Here is a 19,027-nt window from a genome sequence, read left to right as displayed (position 1 = left end):
TTTTGCTAGATTTTTGTTTTTTCTATTTTTCTAATTGATTCATCAGCATTATCAATTCATTAAAGTGAATCTTGAGAGCTAGGACTTTCATTGTATAATGTTTTATCACTTAGTGCTTTCTTTTTTAAAATAAAGGAGTTTATTTTTAAGTTTTTTTAAATAAACTTATTTTGGAATAAATTTAAATTTACAGAAAAGTTATATAGTATAGAAAGTTCCTGTATACAGTTTTCCCTGATGTTACCATTTCATATAACTATGGCACCTCTGTTAAAATGAAGAGCCTAATAGTATATATGTCAATTATATCTCAATTTTTTAAAAAAATAATAAAATGAAAGAAACCAGCATTGGTACAGTACTATTTGCTACAAATTATTGGTTTCTGCCAGTTTTTCTACTAACGGTTTTTCCTCTACCAGTGTCCAAGTACAGAGTACCACATTACATTTAATATTGTTTTTAACTTTGAATGAATTATTAGCATATGAAAAAATAAAAGTAATAGAATTGGGGACTATTTTACAAATAGTAAAATTTGTACTTGTTTTCATATTAATTGCACTTTTTCCTACTTATCACTTAATGGTTCATAGTTTTTAAAATTTTTATACTCATTTTTTTAAAATTTACTTTTTAATTGGAGGCAAATTGCCTTACAAGTTGTTTTCTGCGATACAACCTGATCATTTTTTGGTGATGTACAGAAGTTTTGGAGTATTTTACAAAGAAGCATGATTTCATTTCGTGGTTTTTTGGCAATATGGTTAGAAAAGAATTCTCTTTGAGAGTAGATAAATATTTGTATTTCTTTCTACAGTGTTTACATTACTTAAATATTTAATTTATTTGGTATTTATTTTGGTTTATAGATTGAGACGAATTTAATGTTTTTCAGGTCCATGCCATTTAGTGAATAATCTGGTTTTGCTTCATCTGTTTCAAATGATGCTTTTAATATTATGCTGTATTTTTATAGCTGCTTGGACTTACCTGGACTTTTTACTTTGTAGAATTTTTTCCATCTCTGCCTTTTTTGTGGTAGTAGTCTTTTAAAAAGTACTTAATATCTGGAAGTATGTGTCACTTTTCCTGTTTCATCATTATTTCTATCTCAAATATTTTTTTCAAAAATTTTGTAGGTTATTCTTGTTTCATCTTCCAGGGAAGTTTTTAAATTAAAACTCATTTCTGTAAATGGATTTTCTGAAATTTTTGTTGAAATTACTGTAGTCTTAGAGTTTGATTTAGGGAGGAATTGACATAATTCTAATAAGTCATCCCATTCATCTGGGACATGAATTATCTCCCCATTCTAATTTCCTTCCTTAAAATAGAAGCTAGTTTTATTTTCCTGGTATGAGAGTTTAAAATGTTCTGGTATATCTTTATTGATTTTCTTTTTACCTTTTCTCCCCAGGTTCTTTTTGGAAAAGTGAAGAAAATTCAGCCTTCACTAGATAAAAGCAAAGTTTCTTTGGATCCTTCTCCTAACTTTGACTGCCATATGTCAAGAAATACACCTTCTCTGAAGGATACCATTGAACTACAAGCCTACAGTTCAGCAGTATGTTAACTTTTTGATTCACTTGACTACTTGAAAGTCACTTGCCTCACATTGTATGATACAAGTCTTAAAACAACTGTCCAAAATATTAAGTGGAAATCTCTTACTTCATTCATATTTGTTTAGGTCATATAATATGACCTGAATACCAAACAAGCCAGTAAGACGACAAGGTAACACAGAGTGTCTTCACAGACACTGTTTTTTATGAATTAAAGGTTTCTGGCAACTTTGCCACGTCTGTTGGCACCCTTTTTCCATATAATATGACCTAAGTAAGTAAATAGTAAAAGCTGCTTTAATATTTGTGATTTGAAAACATTAATAAAGAAGCTTCTAGATTTGCACTTAATTTTGTTCCAAGTAGCTCCTTTTATTTAAATGTTTCATAGATTAATGCTTAACTTGCAAAACAAAAATACTTTGAAATAATCCTACTGATCCTTTGTACATTGTAAAAGGAGAAAAGCCTTATGTTTTAGTCATTAGATACTCGACTAATTATTAAACAGTAATTTTCTGTCATATCTAAAAGAAACACTTATCTAACCTTTTAACCTTTTATAGAAGATTAAATTATAAATACCATTATGTATAATTATATATATATGATTAAATGAGGATATTTTACTCCCACATGTAAGGTATATTAAGCTATTGTTATTTTTCTAGTTGACTTTTCCTCCCAGATAAAATATAATATAGTGATTCCTAGCATATGCAAAACATTGAAGTTTTAATGGAGAAATGCTTTTATATTTAAATATAGATTGTGTCTGTTTCTGCTGATATTCGAAGCCTATCAAGGAAAAAAGATGTTTCGGAGAAAAAAATTCATCTTCAAGAAAACTAGAGTTGAAGAAGACAGGGAGAGGGAGATGTATCAAAGATGGTTAATAAATAGCAACATGGAGTTAAATAGATTTTTTAAAATAGAAGCTTTTTCAAGTCTGTAAAAATTAATCATAATAAAAATGTTCTTTATTTTTTAGGTATACTTGTATGAATATAATATTCTTTCAAAGCCAGTAGATAAACCTAGGCAGTGTCTTCCATATGCAATAGTAACAGTAAAATTTATTGGTCAAAAAGGAGATAATGGACACTTTATGACATCTTTGAGACCCCTTGCAACAGGATTTCCTAAGAGAACTGGTAAGATACATATATTTTTATACTTCAGTAGCATCTGTGGTGGTCTTACTGCTGAATATTATTTTCTAATACATCATGATTCTCTAAGCAAAATAGGTGCGCTTTCCCTGTTTTTGATTTTATATATCTAGAATTAACGCTGTAACTGCTTTTGTTACTTCTTTTTCTCAGTGTTATGTTGGTGTGATCCTTCCATGTTGATAAATATAACCATAGTTTCTTCATTTTCACTCATATATATATATACACACACACACACACACACACACACACAATATTCAATTTTATGACTCTACATTATGCTTCTGAGTATATTTGGACATTTTGTGGTTTTCTTCATATTCCAAACATTGCTGTTTTAAACATTCATATAAGTGTCTCAGTGCTTATGTGCAAACTTTTCTACAGAGTATATATCTACATCAGGAATGTGCCACTTAATTTAGAAACAATATCATAGTTTTCAAAAGTGGTTGCATCAGGTTACCTTAATTACTCTCTATCATTGCCAGCACGATATACTTTTAAAAAATATATTTCTGCCAGACTCACAGATTTGAAAACAGACATATGGTTACCAAAGGGAAAGGTAAGTGGGAGGGATAAGTCAGAAGTTTGGGGTTAACATGTATACAATACTGTATATAAAACATAATCAGCAAGGACCTACTGTATAGCCTAGGAAACTCTACTCAGTAACCTATTCAGGAAAAGAATCTGAAGAAGAATGGATATATTTATATGTATAACTGAATCACTTTTCTTTATACCTAAAACCAACACAGTATTGTAAATCAGCTATACTCCAATATAAAGTAAAAACTAAATTTAAAAACTTTCTGCCAGCATAGTGAGAGGGATATGTTATCATTATCAGCTCAAAAAGAGACTATTTACCCATTAAAAGCTTTTATTTGTCTTTTTCCCCAAGCCCCACACTACCCCAAATAGTCACCAGTCTGCTTTCTGTCTCTGGTAAGCCTGTTCTGGCCATTTCATATGAGTGAAGTCACAAACAGGAGCCTTTCGTGACTGGTGACTTTGGCTTAACAGTGTTCTCAGGGCTCAGGCATGTTGCAGCATGTGTCAGCACCCCGCTCCTTTCTGGGGAATAATGTTCTGTTACACACGTTGCGTTGTGTTTGTTCATTCATCAGTGGATGGCCAGTGGATTGTTTCCACCTTTTAGCAATTACGAACATTTATGCTAAGAACTTTCTTGTACAAGGTTAGGTGTAGATGTGTTTTCCTTGCTTTTAGGTATATAACTGAGAGTCATGTGATCATAGGGGAAGTCTGTGTCAACCATTCAAGGAACTGCCAGACCATCTTCCAAAGTGGCTGCACCATTGACATTTACATTAACAGTGTGTGGGGGTTAGAATTTCTCCACTTTGTTGTTAACACTTGTTATTATCTGACTTTGATTATAGCCATTTTGTGGATATAAGGTGAGGTTTTCAGAGTATAAGTTTTATACTTCTTTTGTTAAATGTATTCCTATGTATTGAACTCTTTTTGATCCTCTTGTAAATAGAGTTATTTTCTCAATAGTGATTTCCTTGGGATTTTCTATACACCAGATAGGATCCATATGCAAATAGAGATAGTTTTACTTCTTCCTTTCCAATCTAGATGTCTTTTATTTTATTTATTTATTTTTTTTTTTGTCTAATTGCCTTGGCTAGAACCTCCAGTGGAATGTTAAATAGTAGTGGTAAGAGTGGCCATCTTTGTCTTGTTCCTGAACTTAGGGGGAAAGTGTTTACTTTTTGCCAGTAAGTATCATGTTAGTTATGGGTTTTTTTTTTAATGTCCTTTACCATATAGAGGAAGTTCCTTTCTATTCCTGGTTAGTTGAGTGCTTTTATCTTTTTTTTTCTTTTGAGTGCTTTTATCTTGAAAAGGGAAATTAATTATCCTTCAGAATCTTTCCATCTAAAAGGTTTTTTAATATGAATCTTCTTGTGCATTTAGTGGGGTTGGACATCTTTTTGTATTTGTTGACAATTTTTATTTAACCCATGATTTTCTTAGTCATATACTTTGCCCAACTATCTGTTGCATTGTCTTTTTTTATTAATCTTTTGAAGATACTATGTATTTTTATGTATTCCAATATATGTAATAATATACTGCTAGTCTCATCCCTATTTTTGAGCATATTTCCACCATAGCTTACTGTAATTGAAAGTATAATCATAATGGTTATATAATTTGGGAATCTTCAACAGAGCTATTTCTTTTGACATTTTGTAAAAACTAAATGGTACATTCTCAGTGATATGATTATAATTTCATATATTATTCATGAGCAATTTCTCATTATTAGTCTATTTTAATAATAGTATTTTCATGGTACTGCTTAGCTATGTACTCAATAGCTCAGTTGGTAAAGAATCCACCTGCAATGCTGGAGACCCTGGTTCGATTTCTGGGTCAGGAAGATCCGCTGGAGAAGGGATAGGATACCCACTCCAGTATCCTTGGACTTCCCTTGTGACTTAGCTGATAAAGAATCCGCCTGCAGTGCAGGAGACCTGGGTTTGATCCCTGGGTTGGGAATATCCCCTGGAGAAGGGAAAGGCTACCCACTCCAGTATTCTGGCCTGGAAAATTCCATGGACTGTATAGTCCATGGGGTCGCAAAGAGTGGGACATGTCTGAGTGACTTTCACTTTCACTTAGCTATGAATGCTTTGTTAACATTTCACTTGCTCATTATGCATTTTTGTAAGTTCCTTTGTTGTTCTGTGAAGTTCTTTATGAAGTTTTAGGAATAATCTCTATAAATTTGAAAGAAAATCTGCTTCTATTTTCCAGGGTTTTATTTACATATATTATTTGCCAGAATATTTATTTCATAGTGGAGCATGGGTAGTGGTTTGCTTTGGCTTCTGGGAAAGATTTTGTGCAAACTTTCTGCTCTTCCACCCACCCCCATTTCTTCACCTAATTCCCCTTTCCTTTCTGTTTTTGTTCTCCTGTGGTAGAGGGAAATGAAGCAAGGTAACAGTAGATACAGGGAGATAATTTGACCTAATAATATGTAGACTCTATTATAGAATATCTGCATGTAGGAAACTAAGAGAAGAAATACCTAGTCTGTGATAAAAGTATGTTTTTATTCCTGTTTAATTTTTCTATTTCTTGGTGTTTGTCAGAATTCAAATTTTTATGGCAAAGACATGTTATTAAGGGACCTATAAGACAGAATTTCATGCTCCATCACTTATACTTCATTGGTCAGTTACTCATCCTCTTCTCTTCTTGCTTCTTCTGCTGAGAACGTACTTTAATCATCGTTAGATTATTTGATAGACTTTCCATCAGTGCCACTCATGACATGGTTTGCTTGCATTAATAGAGTCGCCTGTAGAAACACTTTTTCTTCCTCCTTTTCCTTACTTTCTTATTATTTCCACAGAAAGAACATGTTCTCTGAATAACTGTACAGTGGCCAAAAGAATTGGAAAAGGAAAAGATGCTACTGTCATCTTTGAGCATTTCAGGAAACCTATTGATCCATTTGTTCAGGAAAAGTGTTCATGCAATGCGTCAAATTCAGAAATAAATCCTTCCAACTCAGATATTTCTAATTCCTATGGAAATATGCAAAATGGAAACATTTCTGTACTTGAAACATACAGTGGACATATGGAGTACAATTCAGCAGAGTGCAGAGACACTTCGCAATTACCTGCATGTGATTCAGGCCTTTCATTTATTCCCAGTGATACCAGAGAAAGTGTTAATAATGGTGACCTCCTAAATTTGACATATCTTAAAGCTATTTTAAGTAGTCTTGCTACTGCTTTCCCCCTTCATAACAATACTGACTCAAGCACGGTTATTACTTCAAAACTCATCAAAGACCCAAGACTGATGAAGAGAGAAGAAAGCATGGGAAAACATAATACTGTTACAGGTTTAAGTGAGATTTTGCCATTTGAGAAGAGTTTAGATTTTGTTAATTCAGAAATAAACTTGTCATCTATGCCAACTAATCCTGCCTCCACATCTGAAGGCATGCCTGGTGATCAGACTGTTGTTACTAACTATTTGGATGCCTCTTGCTTCAGAATTTCTTTGGATGATCCACAAACCCAGGCTCACAACCTGGGCTCTAAGACCTATGATTGTACAGCTCCCAATAAAATTACCATGGCAGGACAATGTGAGAACCAGGATGATTTTTCCTTCCCAATGTTTTTGTCAAGTGTAGCTCCAGAAGTTGAAATCCAAAATCACAAGGAAGAAAAAGCTCAGAGATCCCGGCAGAGAGACACCATCCCATTTTTAACGGACGAAAGCAGTGAGTCACACGACTCTTACGAATCAGTGAATACTTGTACAGACAAGTACAGTGGTCCCATCTCTCCAGAATCACAGTTTTCTAATTTTAAAACTATATATGAGACTGGTCACCAAATGTCTACACTTTTTCCACTCCAAAGTGAAGAAAGCGTACATGAGTACATTCAAAATATTGGAAAGATGAGAAACTTCACCGACCCAGAAGACAATGCCAAATATGAAGAAAAGCAAAGTTTGTGGAAAGGAAGTGATCATTCTTTTACTAATAAAATAAAAATCGGTCCAATAGATAATTACATTTCTTTGAACCAAGACAACAAAGAGGATGAGAGTCTTGATTATTTGCAGAAAAATTGTGATCAAATATTAATTACTCACGGGTTAGAAAAACCAAAACCTTTGCCATTTACCACAGAGGAGAAGTATGAGCTAAGTCACCTAGCACTGGAAATACAAAACAATCTTACTCCAAGAGTGGAGAAACTTCCCCCGAAGCCTCCTAAGAACTCTTTAGAGTATAAAGATAATATTCATGCAAATTTTGCCATTTCTCAAAAACTACTGGAGCTAAAATTGGAAAAACCAGATCAAAACTGTATTAACATTATGGCTGATGCTTTCAAGGAAGCAGGAGACATTCCCCAGACCACACAACTACCAGCTGTTACTTCATGTCATGGTATTAAAACAGCTCATAATGCAAATTGCAACATAACTAGAGAACATATATGTGTTCAAAGGAGAAATGAATATGATCCAGTGTCCCTAAAAGACATTCAAAGAGACTGCAAAGAAGCTCCTCTAATTAACAATAAAGGTCAACATCATACTCAGTTCTATATTGCACAGTTGAACAATGGTGTGCACCTGAATACTGATTTCAGAGAACAAAGAGATAATGATAAAGAAAACCAGAAGGAGGCTGAAATGGAGAACATTGCTTCATCTATAGGAAACAACATAGGGAATATATATGGAGATGAGGAGCAGAGTTTTCAGACACACAAAACAAAAATTTTTACCAACATAGGTGAAAGGCGGATGAATAAAGATGACAATAGCATTGAAATTCTGAGTTCTGAAGAATCTTGTCCTGCTTTTAACTTAACTAGTGGTATAAAACATGTATGCACTGAGTCTACATCACTAGAAAATGAAGATCCCATTACCATCATGAAAGAAAAAGATATTCAAAATACTGAAAGGACTGGAGAGCATTTGATTTCCACAGCATTTATCCAAGTTGCAAGTTCTTCAGTACATGTAGCCTCACGTGCTGCAGTTGAGATAGCTGATGCTGCAATGCCTGTGGTAAGCACAAATCCTGAAGATCACCAAAGATCCCAGTTTAAAGAAACTTGTTCTCCTGAGAGTCCAGATTTTGGTTTGTTAAGCAAACTTAAGGTTTCTGCTTGTGAAATAGATACAGATAAAAATCGATGCCACAACTCATTTCATCAATCAGTAAGTGACAACTCAGTTCTTCAAAGTTTCAAATTGGATAATGAGACTGAAGTAGGATCAGAAGAGAGTGATGATGCTTTTCCTGTGAGTATTCCACAGGATACTCATAGCCCAGAAAATGTACTTTATGAAGAATTCGAGGACTCCTATGAGGCTCTGAAGTCTCGCATCGATTGGGAAGGTCTGTTGGGAAGCAGTAATGGGGAGATGGAAGTTTTGAAAAGCACCACAAGAGGTGAGAATTGGGACCAGCATCCCTCTGAGGAACACAGTTGTGTTTTCCTCATCAAACCAATTTTACTTCCTGATCTGCAAGTTACGATTACTAATACATTTATGAAAGGATTCAGTTCTACTGTTGAGTCCCTTGCATCGAAAGATGATTTCTGCAAGTATGTAACTGAAGCCACAAAATCAGAAATAAATGAGGAGGAGGAAGAAGTTCTAGAATTTGAAATTCATTCAGATCATCCCTCTGAAGGTGAATTTGGTAATATAAGGCAAGACTCTGGACTAACAAGTAAATCTGAAACTTCACTTTCTTTTGACATGAGTCATAATATGCATGTGAGTCACATGTCTGAAAAACAGAACAGATCTTTGCTAACTGAACCTTCTGATGTTACAACAGTAAATAACAAAAACAGTTGTTCCCTTACAAAGTCAAAAACCAGTGGTAATGATACTAGAAGTAAAAGGGAGACAGAAGCAAGAATTAGCAAAAGAAAGCCCCGTACACCTTTCAGAGACCAGAACATACCAGATAAAAATTTAAGACATCACAAAATTTGTGAGAAGAGGAGGAAGCTAACAAGTCAAGACTCATTGGAATGTTTTTTTTCGTTATCCCAAGAACGAATTAAAACCTTTTCACAGTCAGAAAAACACATTAGGAGTGTCCTGGATATTCTAAATAGTGAAGCATCTTTATGTAAAAGCAAACGTCTTTCCAGAAAACTTGACAGAGCCGTTCTTCATTTAAAAAAAGCTCACAGAAGAGTTCACACGTCTTTGCAGCTGATAACTAAAGTGGGAGAAAAAAGAAGGGGCCCTTTGCCAAGAGCATATTCAGTCATATGCAATAGTTTCTGGGAAAGTTGTGACCTTCAAGGTTATAGTTCTGTGTCTGAAAGAAAGTATTATTCCACTAAACATTTTCTGTCAAAAAGAAACTACAATAAACCTGGAGAGAGTAGAGCTTTGGAATTTGAAGTTGATAAATCATTAACTCATGTATCAAAGCACAAGTTTTATAGAACAAGTAGAGAGAGACTCACAGAGTGCCTTTCTGAAAATGTGTCCAGTGTCTCCAGAAGTCACACCACAGTTCACATGAGAGAATATTGTGATCAAGTGTGTCCGGAATCACAGTCAGCCCTGTGCTCCGTGTCTGAAAGTACAAGTCAGTCAGCTTATACTAACAGCAGTTTGAGAAATCCCAAATCATCAGAAGAACTTCAGCCCTTTTCTAGAAAAACCGGATGTCTCTTTTCTCCAGACCGCCCAGATGAGAAACTAACTAAAAAAGAAAATCAAACTGATACAGAGTTTTCATCTAACATTAGTAAATATGAAAAACTTGAGAACCATTCAGCACTTGATAATATTAAGTATACAACAAAAGTAAACAGTTCTGAGGCTCAAGAAATAATGAGTAAAAGAAATTTGATATCTTTAAGTTGCATAAAGGAAAACAACATAAGTTTTGGTGTGGACCAAAATTATGATGCAACTTGTATAGCCCACACAAAAGTGAAAACTGACATAATTATTTCTGTCTTAGAATCAAAGGTGTGGCATTTTTTTAACATTGATATCTGCAAACCAAACAACCTTATTTTATCTGGTTATAACAGAAACCTGGAGGTAAATTTTCCTGTAGAAAAATGGACAACTCCTAAGGAGATCTCCAAACCAGGCATTATTACAGGAAACTTCCTTATGGATCCATTAAGTCGAACTCTGATAACAAGCAAAAAGTCTAACAGAATTCCTCAACTGTTACCAATTGCTCCAGCAACAGACAGTGAGGGAGAATCTTCTAAGTCTTCCGTGGCTGAACAGAGCATTACTGCTGTAGAGTTTTCAGCAGTGTCTACCGTTGCACCACACTGTCTGCAAGGGTGTGGTGGAAACGAACTTCAAAAGACAGACTCTTGCTCTTCAAGTAAATGCGTTCATATCGATGGGAATGAAACAAATGCTGAGAATTCTGAGGTGACTGTCACATCAGAAAGTGAAGAAAGTAAAGACAACACGATGAAAGTATTTTCTGATGATAGTTTTCTGCTCGTAAAAGACAACATAAAGGGCTCTTCTTCCCAAGAAGGTATTGCAGAGAAAGACATTCAGGACAGAGAAATGTGGAAAGATAAACAAGCAGAAAAAGGAAAGGATTCAGTTCACATGAACATGACTGAAGGATCAAGTGTTAAAACTGAGTACAAAGGTCAAAAAAATAAGATATTAGGAGGCTCCTCCTGCTTAAGTGAGAAAACGATGAAAAATAACTTGATTGATTCTCATGTAAAGATTAAAAAGGCTACTGAGGCAATCTCTTTGAGAAACATTGCTTCTAATCAGCTTAACAAAAGAAAGAAGGAGGAGGGAAAAGGTAGTCATGACTCTCAGTGTGACTCCTCATTACATTCAGAAATAGCCTGTGACTCCAAACCAGGCATTACAGGAAGGAATCATATGCCTCATCTGCGTGCCCAGTCTGAACCCTCCAAAGTCTCTCCTCCTCCGAAGAAGAAGTCTACGTCATATATGAATGAATTCAAAGAAAAACATTTTTCAAGTAATAATTTGGCTCCTATAGTTAAGCTCACTCAAATTTTGAGGAGAGCAGATGAAACGTCATCTGTACAGATTCTGCGGGAAGAAACTGAAGTTTGTCTAAATATTCTTCCGTTGTTTGTTGAAGCTTTTGAAAGAAAACAAAAATGTTCATTTAAACAAATCTTGATTTCCAGAGACCTGTTGGTAGAAGAAAACCTGTGGAGTAACTGCAGACACAGATTAAAACCGTGTGCTATTGATTCCTTGGTAGAACTCCAAATGATGATGGAAACTATTCAATTCATTGAAAACAAAAAAAGACTCCTAAGAGGTGAACAAACATTCCGGAGCTTGCTCTGGTATGATGATACACTGTACAGTGAGCTGCTTGGCCGACCACGTGGATTTCAGCAACAATCCAATTTCTATCCAGCTTTTCAAGGCAGATTAAAATATAATGCCTTCTATGAGCTGCAAAGCTATCATGATCAATTAATTGAACTGTTTGAAGAAAGCAAAAGGGAAAATAATTCATACTACGCATACTTAAAATACAAGCGACAGATTGATGAGTGTGAAGCAGTAATGAAGCAGTGTTCAGATTGCTTTGACTTTTCTCTTTCTGTGCCATTTACCTGTGGAGTTAACTTTGGAGATAGTTTAGGAGACCTAGAAACCTTGAGGAAAAGTACATTAAGCCTGATCAGTATGTATGGGGACTGTCCCCAAAATGATTCCTGTCCAGGAAAACAAGACCATCTGTGGATTATCATGGAAATTATCTCCTCAAAAGTTAATTTTATCAAGAGTAATGAGGCAGTAAATATTAAAATAGCTCTTTATGGTCTGGAACATATCTTTTTTGATGCTTCAAAAAGTCTTGTTTGGAAAGAAAAGAGACAGTCTTTCTGCAAAAAATACTCCGAAAAGAACAAAGAAATGCTACTTAGAATGAATCAATGTGCTGTTTCTAAGTTGCAGAAGATATGTGATACATTGTCCAAAGATTTAAGCAGTGAACAAATTTCCACTATTGGACTTGAGGAGGATTCGGTGATTGCTTCCAGAAAGTCAAATGCTGTAGTAAACAAAGCAATAATTAGCATAGAAAACTCCAGGCTTAACGGTACTTTGCTTTCACATCCAGATATCTGTTGTGTTAGTGAAATATTGGATCAAGCTGAATTTGCAGATGTGAAAAAATTACAGGAACTCACTTTGAGATGTACCGATGACTTAGAAATTTTAAAAAAATGTTTTCAGTTGCTGCAAGAAGACAGCATAGATAGTATTTTTATCACCGAAGAAAATAGTTTGAACATGATGAAAACCTACAGCCATAAGGCAGTAATTTTAAAACCTGCAGCCGTTGAAACCTATATTGAAATTGTCATGCTCTCAGAAACAATTCACTTTCTTAAAAACTCAGTGGCAAAGAAACTAGACAAGCAGCGGTTTCGAAGTATGCTTTGGTTTGATTCGTCACTTCTTCCTGAACTGGTTCACTGCCAAGAAAAAATGACTTCTTTCTCATTTCTAAAAGGTAATCCAACAGATTGTCTTTGGAAGGTGATAGAGACTGCTATTTCTGAGCTTAAGAAAGATCTGGATATTATCTACAAATATAATGAAGCTGTTAACTGCTCCTATGCTCTTCGTTTGCTGTCAAGAGAACTTGAAGAACTTTCAGAAATAAAAAAACTTCTTGAGGAATCGAAGTATTCCATTTCCACATACATCAACTTTGTGCCATGTATAGCATCCATAAATTATGGAAGCACTGTGACAGAATTAGAATACAACTACAGTCAGTTTTCCACACTGCTTGGAAGTATAACAGCCACCCCTCGGAAGGATTTAGGGAAAATGGTCCATATTATGAAAATCATGAAAACGATTGAACATATGAAGATAATATGTGTTAAAAATGCTCAGTTAACCATTTCCTTTATCCTATGCCAAATGCTGCACAACAGAAAGAAGACTTTGCAACCAAAGAGAAAGAAAAATGCAAATATTCATGTAAAACGTAGGAAGAGTATCAAAAAGTCGAGTACCTGTGGGAAGGTGCCTTTAGTTTCAGAGTACATAATTAAAAATGTTTCAAATTCCTCTAAAAAGCGACCTATCACTGTAGACACATGTGGAGACTCTGAGGAACAAGAGAAAAGTACTGCTGTTCCCAGTTGTAAAAAACAAAAGGTAATGAATGTTTTAAAGTGAGTTTTGTAAGTCTAAGAGAGCGAACTTGTTGAAGCAAACAAGTACGTAGTCTACAGAATTGTAAAAGTGGAGAATGCTTTAAATGTTGCCTTGCAAAATGAATTTACTAATTAAACTGTTAGATTAAACCATTCATATTATCTGTAAAATGATACGAATGGCCGTGTATAAGAGAGATACCTTAAATAAATGTCTACCTTTAAACTTACAAATTAATTATTTATAATTAATAACCTTCCACTTCTTGGAAGGTTGTGAATTTTAATAATTGCTTAAGAGAGTCTATATTATGAGTGAGCAAGTATTGAGCGAGTGACCAAGTATTTATTGAATAGTACAATTAAGTACAACAAGGCTGTACTTAATGTTGTAAACATTAAAAATTGACAGTGAAGTCTGTGTTCTTGACCATTATCATCCACACAGAGAAACAGTAGCAATATTTTAAAATATTTAATTATGAAGGAGTTAACAGTTGTCATACATAAGTACATTTTGTTGAACAAATGTTATACAGCATTTATTAAATAGTTGGCAACGTTCTAATGATTGTACAAACATTAACTGTTTTTATTCTTCACAAAGTGCTTTTTTCATGTTTTTTCAATGATTTAAAGGGGAGAGATTCTAAATATAGTTATAAGTAGTAAGCCACCAGGGTCTTAGGAAAAAAGTACTATTTTACAGAATAAGAAAGAAAAATCCACACATGACAGACATTACGTCCCGTGGGACTGGGTGACTGGCTTACTGAAAAGGATATAAAACACAGAGCAGGCCTCTCACTTGTTGTAACATGTGGGGAAAGAGAATGTTGCTAATTGCTTTTTTACAAAATTTTCCAAACATTTTTCAAATATGGGAAGTTCAACAGATTCACTAATTTTTGAAGGAGAGGATCATTAAGAAGATAATTTCAGATGGTGCATTTTAGATGATGACAGAACAAGCAATTGCAGATGTCAGGTAAATAATAAATATATTGTACTTTAAACCATCAACAATGTAGGTTTTTGTATTTTTTAAACATAGGTTAGCATGAAACAAGTCACAGAAATCAAAAGCGAAAAGTCAACATTCAAGCATGCAAGGTAGGAATTGTCATCAGCCCTGTTTGATGAAAAACTTAATACAATTGAGCATGTATTATGGAGCAAGACTTAAACATTTACTTATTACCTCTTTGGGGTTCTACATGTAACCTTAGGGACAAGAGTGTGCGAGGGAGAGGGAGGGTGTTTCAGTGCCTTAGTTTGAATTTCATTATGTATCAAAAGGGATGTCCCGTGAAAGATATTTTTACAGTGATTTAAAGGGTAAGGAGTGTCTCAGTACAGTTAAGAGTAACAAGTCAGCTAGGGCTTAGAAAAGAGTGATGTTTTACAGAATAAGAAAGTAAAAGTCATATTTGACAGACATTATTTAATAAATTAATGGGCCTTTGTGACTGGTTTAGTAAAAAGAACATCATAATGGGGCAAGTGATCAAGTTGAGTTTTTTGAACTTGTGAATTTCACAAGATCTGTCAAATTTCAAGACTGGTTTAAAAGATACAAATTGCCAAGTTATATTACTGAGAACTTAAGTCAAACATACACATATTATAAGTATACTACTGTTCCATGAAAGGATTGTATTAACACCACAGTACAAAAAGAACATGACTTCAAACAGCTAGATCTTTAAATTCTTTTTTAATTAGTTATTTTTAGTAAAAACCAACTGCATTATTTATATTTTTCTCATTTTGACATGAATTAGCACCACTGGACTTGTTGACCATTTCTTGTTTCATTCAACTCTGTAAGATTTTCAATTTATGACAAGCTGCATTTTTACCATTTTTTTCTATCCTATGAAGGAAAATGAGTAATAGGAATGAAAAAAGATAAGCATGTCATCTGTCTTGTTTGGTTTTGCTTCTCTAAATACAATCTTTTATTTACTCCATTTCTAGAATCCTCTGCCTGGCACAGATGATTCTGTGAATAATCATGGAGTGGCATAAAGATGAATAGGCTCTCAGAGGCTCTTCCCTGGTGGTCCAGTGGCTAAAGACCCTGTGCTCCTAATGCAGGGGGCCTGGGTTTGATTCCTGGTCAGGGAACTAGATCCCGCATGCCACATCTAAGACCTAGTGCAGCCAAGTAATTAATTTTAAAAAGATGAATAGGCTATAAGAAGGATAACAGAAAGCAGTTCTGTAACCATCTCAGTTTTGTTACTAAGTATAGGTAGGTACTTGCTATTCAAAGAATCAAATTCTGCCTCACTTGGCAGGGGAATGAATTCTAATATAAAGTTAATACAGGGTGTCGTTGTTATAGAAGAACATTCTCTACGAGTGTGCCTCAGATGCATGGGTGGTTCAGTGGTAGAAATCTTGCCTGCCACGTGGGAGGCCCGGGTTCGTTTCCCAGCCCGTGCAGCCACAGCATCCCCTTTACTTCTCTTGTGGCTCAGCTGGTAAAGAATCCACCAGCATTGCGGGAGACCTGGGTTCGATCCCTGGGTTGGGAAGATCCCCTGGAGAAGGGAAAGGCTACCCACTCCAGTATTCTGGCCTGGAGAATCCCATGGACTGTATAACCATGGGGTCACAAAGAGTCGGACACGACTGACTGACTTTCACTACACTACTAAGGACAGGTCATACAGGCGACTGTCAATCTGTAAGGCTGAGACATCACTGAAACATCATTGGAAATGTGATAAAATCAAAATTGAACTTTGTGGAAACTTTAAAATATTATATTGGATGACAATGCAGGTTGTCATTCGAGTGCCTTTTAAGGAGGCTGGACTAAGTAAAATAAGGGGCTTTTAGTTTCATGAGTGGGATATACAAATTCCAGGCCAAAGATGAATTTGTCTTGACTGTGCAAGAATGGTCACCTTTATCTTTCAATGTGTTCTTTTCCACTTGTAATTCAAAGAATTGGTTGAGACACCAAAAATTATAATTACCCTGGGGACCTATTTGAACTCTCTTGTTCTGGATGCTCCATAATGAATGCTTCCTTCAGACTTCATTGAGTCTGTCTCATTTAGATAGGCATGCCAATGATGTTCAGTTGGCAAGAAATTTTGAGAGGTCTGCTTCTCCTATTCTAGACCTTAAACAGACAAAATACCTCAGTCATTTGTGAAAACAGAAGATAATCTTTGAGCAGGGAGTCACAGCTGGTGGTTTCACCAGCTCTGCATCAGTAAGTAGGCTGGAGGTATATGAATTAGAAACTACTGCAAAAAAATTAAAATCAGGAAATTTCCAAAGCATAAAATAATTTATTACAATATTGGCAGCACCTTATATTTTCAGATGTATTGGAAAAATATTTGAAATGTGGAATGTATCACTTTCAACACAAAAAGTAGCTAAATTCAAATCAAGGGGGTAAAACCTGGGGAAATGTTTCTTGTATAGTGCCAATACAAAGAGAAAAATGTAAATCTTAATTCTTCTCCCAAGTAAAATTGTCAAATATGTCTTTATATTGAAATTTTGTGAATGTATATTTAAAGTTGTTTGTATATCTGTATTACACTTAACAGGACTATGAGATCTCATTCTGAAAGTGAAAATGAAATAGGACCAGATTCATCTGACAGTCTGAAAAGAAGCCACGTCTCTCCAAAACAAGTTGAAACTCAAAGATCACTACCTTTAATGAACCTGAAAGATTCAGAAGACGAAACAGATTTAACTAATATTTCATTTGCTACTTCAGAAGATTTCACCAGACAACAAGGGAACATAAGTAGCACAAAGAAAAGAAACATAAATTTTAGTGCTGCTGAAACAAAAAGTGAGAAGAAAAATAGTTCTTTGGCAATTTTTGACCAAAAAAGTGTAGATGGCACATTTTCAAAAGACCAGGAGATGCTTCCACAGAAATTTCTTAAAAATCCCTCAGATACTACAGAGAAATCCTGTCCCTCAGACATAAAACCAGGAACTGATGCTTCTCTTTTGCTGAATGCATCAGAACCTATTTTCCGTTTTGTGAGTGATAGCCATGCCAATTTAGAAATGAATGACACTGACTTTGAACTTCAAGATAATGAAATATTAAATTCATCCATTAATTCTACATGCACCGGTTCTCCAGAACCCATGCATATCCAGAACAAAATTCCTGTTGTGCAAATAAATAAAGCACGACCTGCAAAAACTGAGTCAAAAGAAAAATACATGAAGGACACATTGAGTTTCAACACTATACCTGTCGAAGCCTCTGAGAACATCACCCTTAATGTGAATCAAACAGTAGAATACTCTTTGTCTGAAGAGCAGAATTCAAAAGTCTTAACTCAGAATGCTGCCACATACTTGAATGAAATTCCACAGTCTACGTGTACCACAGAGTATGACTTTGTTTCCGGGTACTCATTGGAAACTTCATATCCTTACTATTCTTGGTGTGTTTATCGTTACAGCAGCAGCAATGACCGTTCCATTACCCAGACATACCAAGGAATAACATCCTATGAAGTACAGCCACCTCCTTCTGGGATGTTGCCTGCAGCTACAAGTAATAGTCAGAATACCCATTCTCATCTTTTGTGCTCTCAATATTTTGAATACTTTGCTGGGGAACCACAAGCAAATTACTTTGTGCCAGTGAGTGACTATTTTCCACCTCGAGTGCCTGTTTACAATTTTCAGCAGCCAGTTTTTTCACAGTATACTCCCCATCAACCATTCACTGCATACCCTTGCTCTCCTGATTCTGGTGCGCTTCTAGAAGTTCCTTGGACTTATGGTGAGTTTCACAAGCCTTAATGCTTGCTTTCTAGAGTTTTCACTTTTATCTTTGTACATTTTTGTAAGAGGAATTTACAGCAAGTGGTGAGATAACATTTTTCTGTGAAGGCTTGTAGAATTGTTTAAATATCAGGCAGTTGATTTATGTTGTCAGTAGAAACCTAGTTATCAAAGACTGAGAGGAAAAAATAAGTAATATCACTAATCTGTCCTTCAATAAAACCCAAATTCAAGGAATAATAGTTAAGTAAATTATAGTTAATGAAATATGATGCAACCATTGAAGTGTTTATAAAAGTTTCTGGTAACAGTTTTCAAAACTGTATCATATAAATTTATTTATGTAAATAAATGGTTAGAAATACTGAAATAAAATACACTAATAGTTTAACTTATCTCACTGTGAGTAAAAAAGTTTAGGGTTTGTGGAGAGTGTTCTTTATTTCCTAGGTTTCCTATTGTGAACATACATTTTTTGATAAATGGAGGAAAAAATAGAGTAAAAAGAAGGTAGAAAAGGGAACTTCAATCAGATAATATAGTATTCTAATATAATATCATGGCCTAAGTGAATGGAAGTTAATTGAAGTGTGTTGGTAGAGCAACTTGGTAGATTGCCACTGGAACGTGAAAAAATTTTTTCTGAAACAATTCTGCTTGTAGAATATAGTTTTAATTAAAATGAAAGGCATATTTATCACAGTTAAAGCAAAATTTGAAAACAATTATTAATAATTCTGCAAAAACTACA

The 19,027-nt window shown here is 34.8% G+C and overlaps 1 protein-coding gene across 1 annotated transcript in view; it reads left to right on the top strand.

Annotated features, from left to right (window-relative positions):
- Nucleotides 1-18,241, top strand: part of TEX15 (testis expressed 15, meiosis and synapsis associated) — a 41,374-nt gene extending 23,133 nt beyond the window's left edge. Inside the window, exons 4-9 of the mRNA XM_061134550.1 lie at nucleotides 1,421-1,567; nucleotides 2,560-2,722; nucleotides 6,150-13,486; nucleotides 14,540-14,598; nucleotides 17,064-17,317; nucleotides 17,949-18,241. Coding sequence (XP_060990533.1) covers nucleotides 1,421-1,567; nucleotides 2,560-2,722; nucleotides 6,150-13,486; nucleotides 14,540-14,598; nucleotides 17,064-17,317; nucleotides 17,949-17,992 — 8,004 coding nt within the window. The 3' untranslated portion in view covers nucleotides 17,993-18,241. The remainder of the gene's footprint in view (nucleotides 1-1,420; nucleotides 1,568-2,559; nucleotides 2,723-6,149; nucleotides 13,487-14,539; nucleotides 14,599-17,063; nucleotides 17,318-17,948) is intronic.
- The last annotated feature ends 786 nt before the right edge of the window (nucleotides 18,242-19,027 follow it).

The sequence above is a fragment of the Dama dama genome, chromosome 32 (genome assembly GCF_033118175.1).
Source record: "Dama dama isolate Ldn47 chromosome 32, ASM3311817v1, whole genome shotgun sequence".
NCBI classification, from domain to species: Eukaryota; Metazoa; Chordata; class Mammalia; order Artiodactyla; family Cervidae; genus Dama; species Dama dama.
Note: the sequence above shows the minus strand (reverse complement) of the source record. Positions and strands in the feature narration are given on the sequence as shown.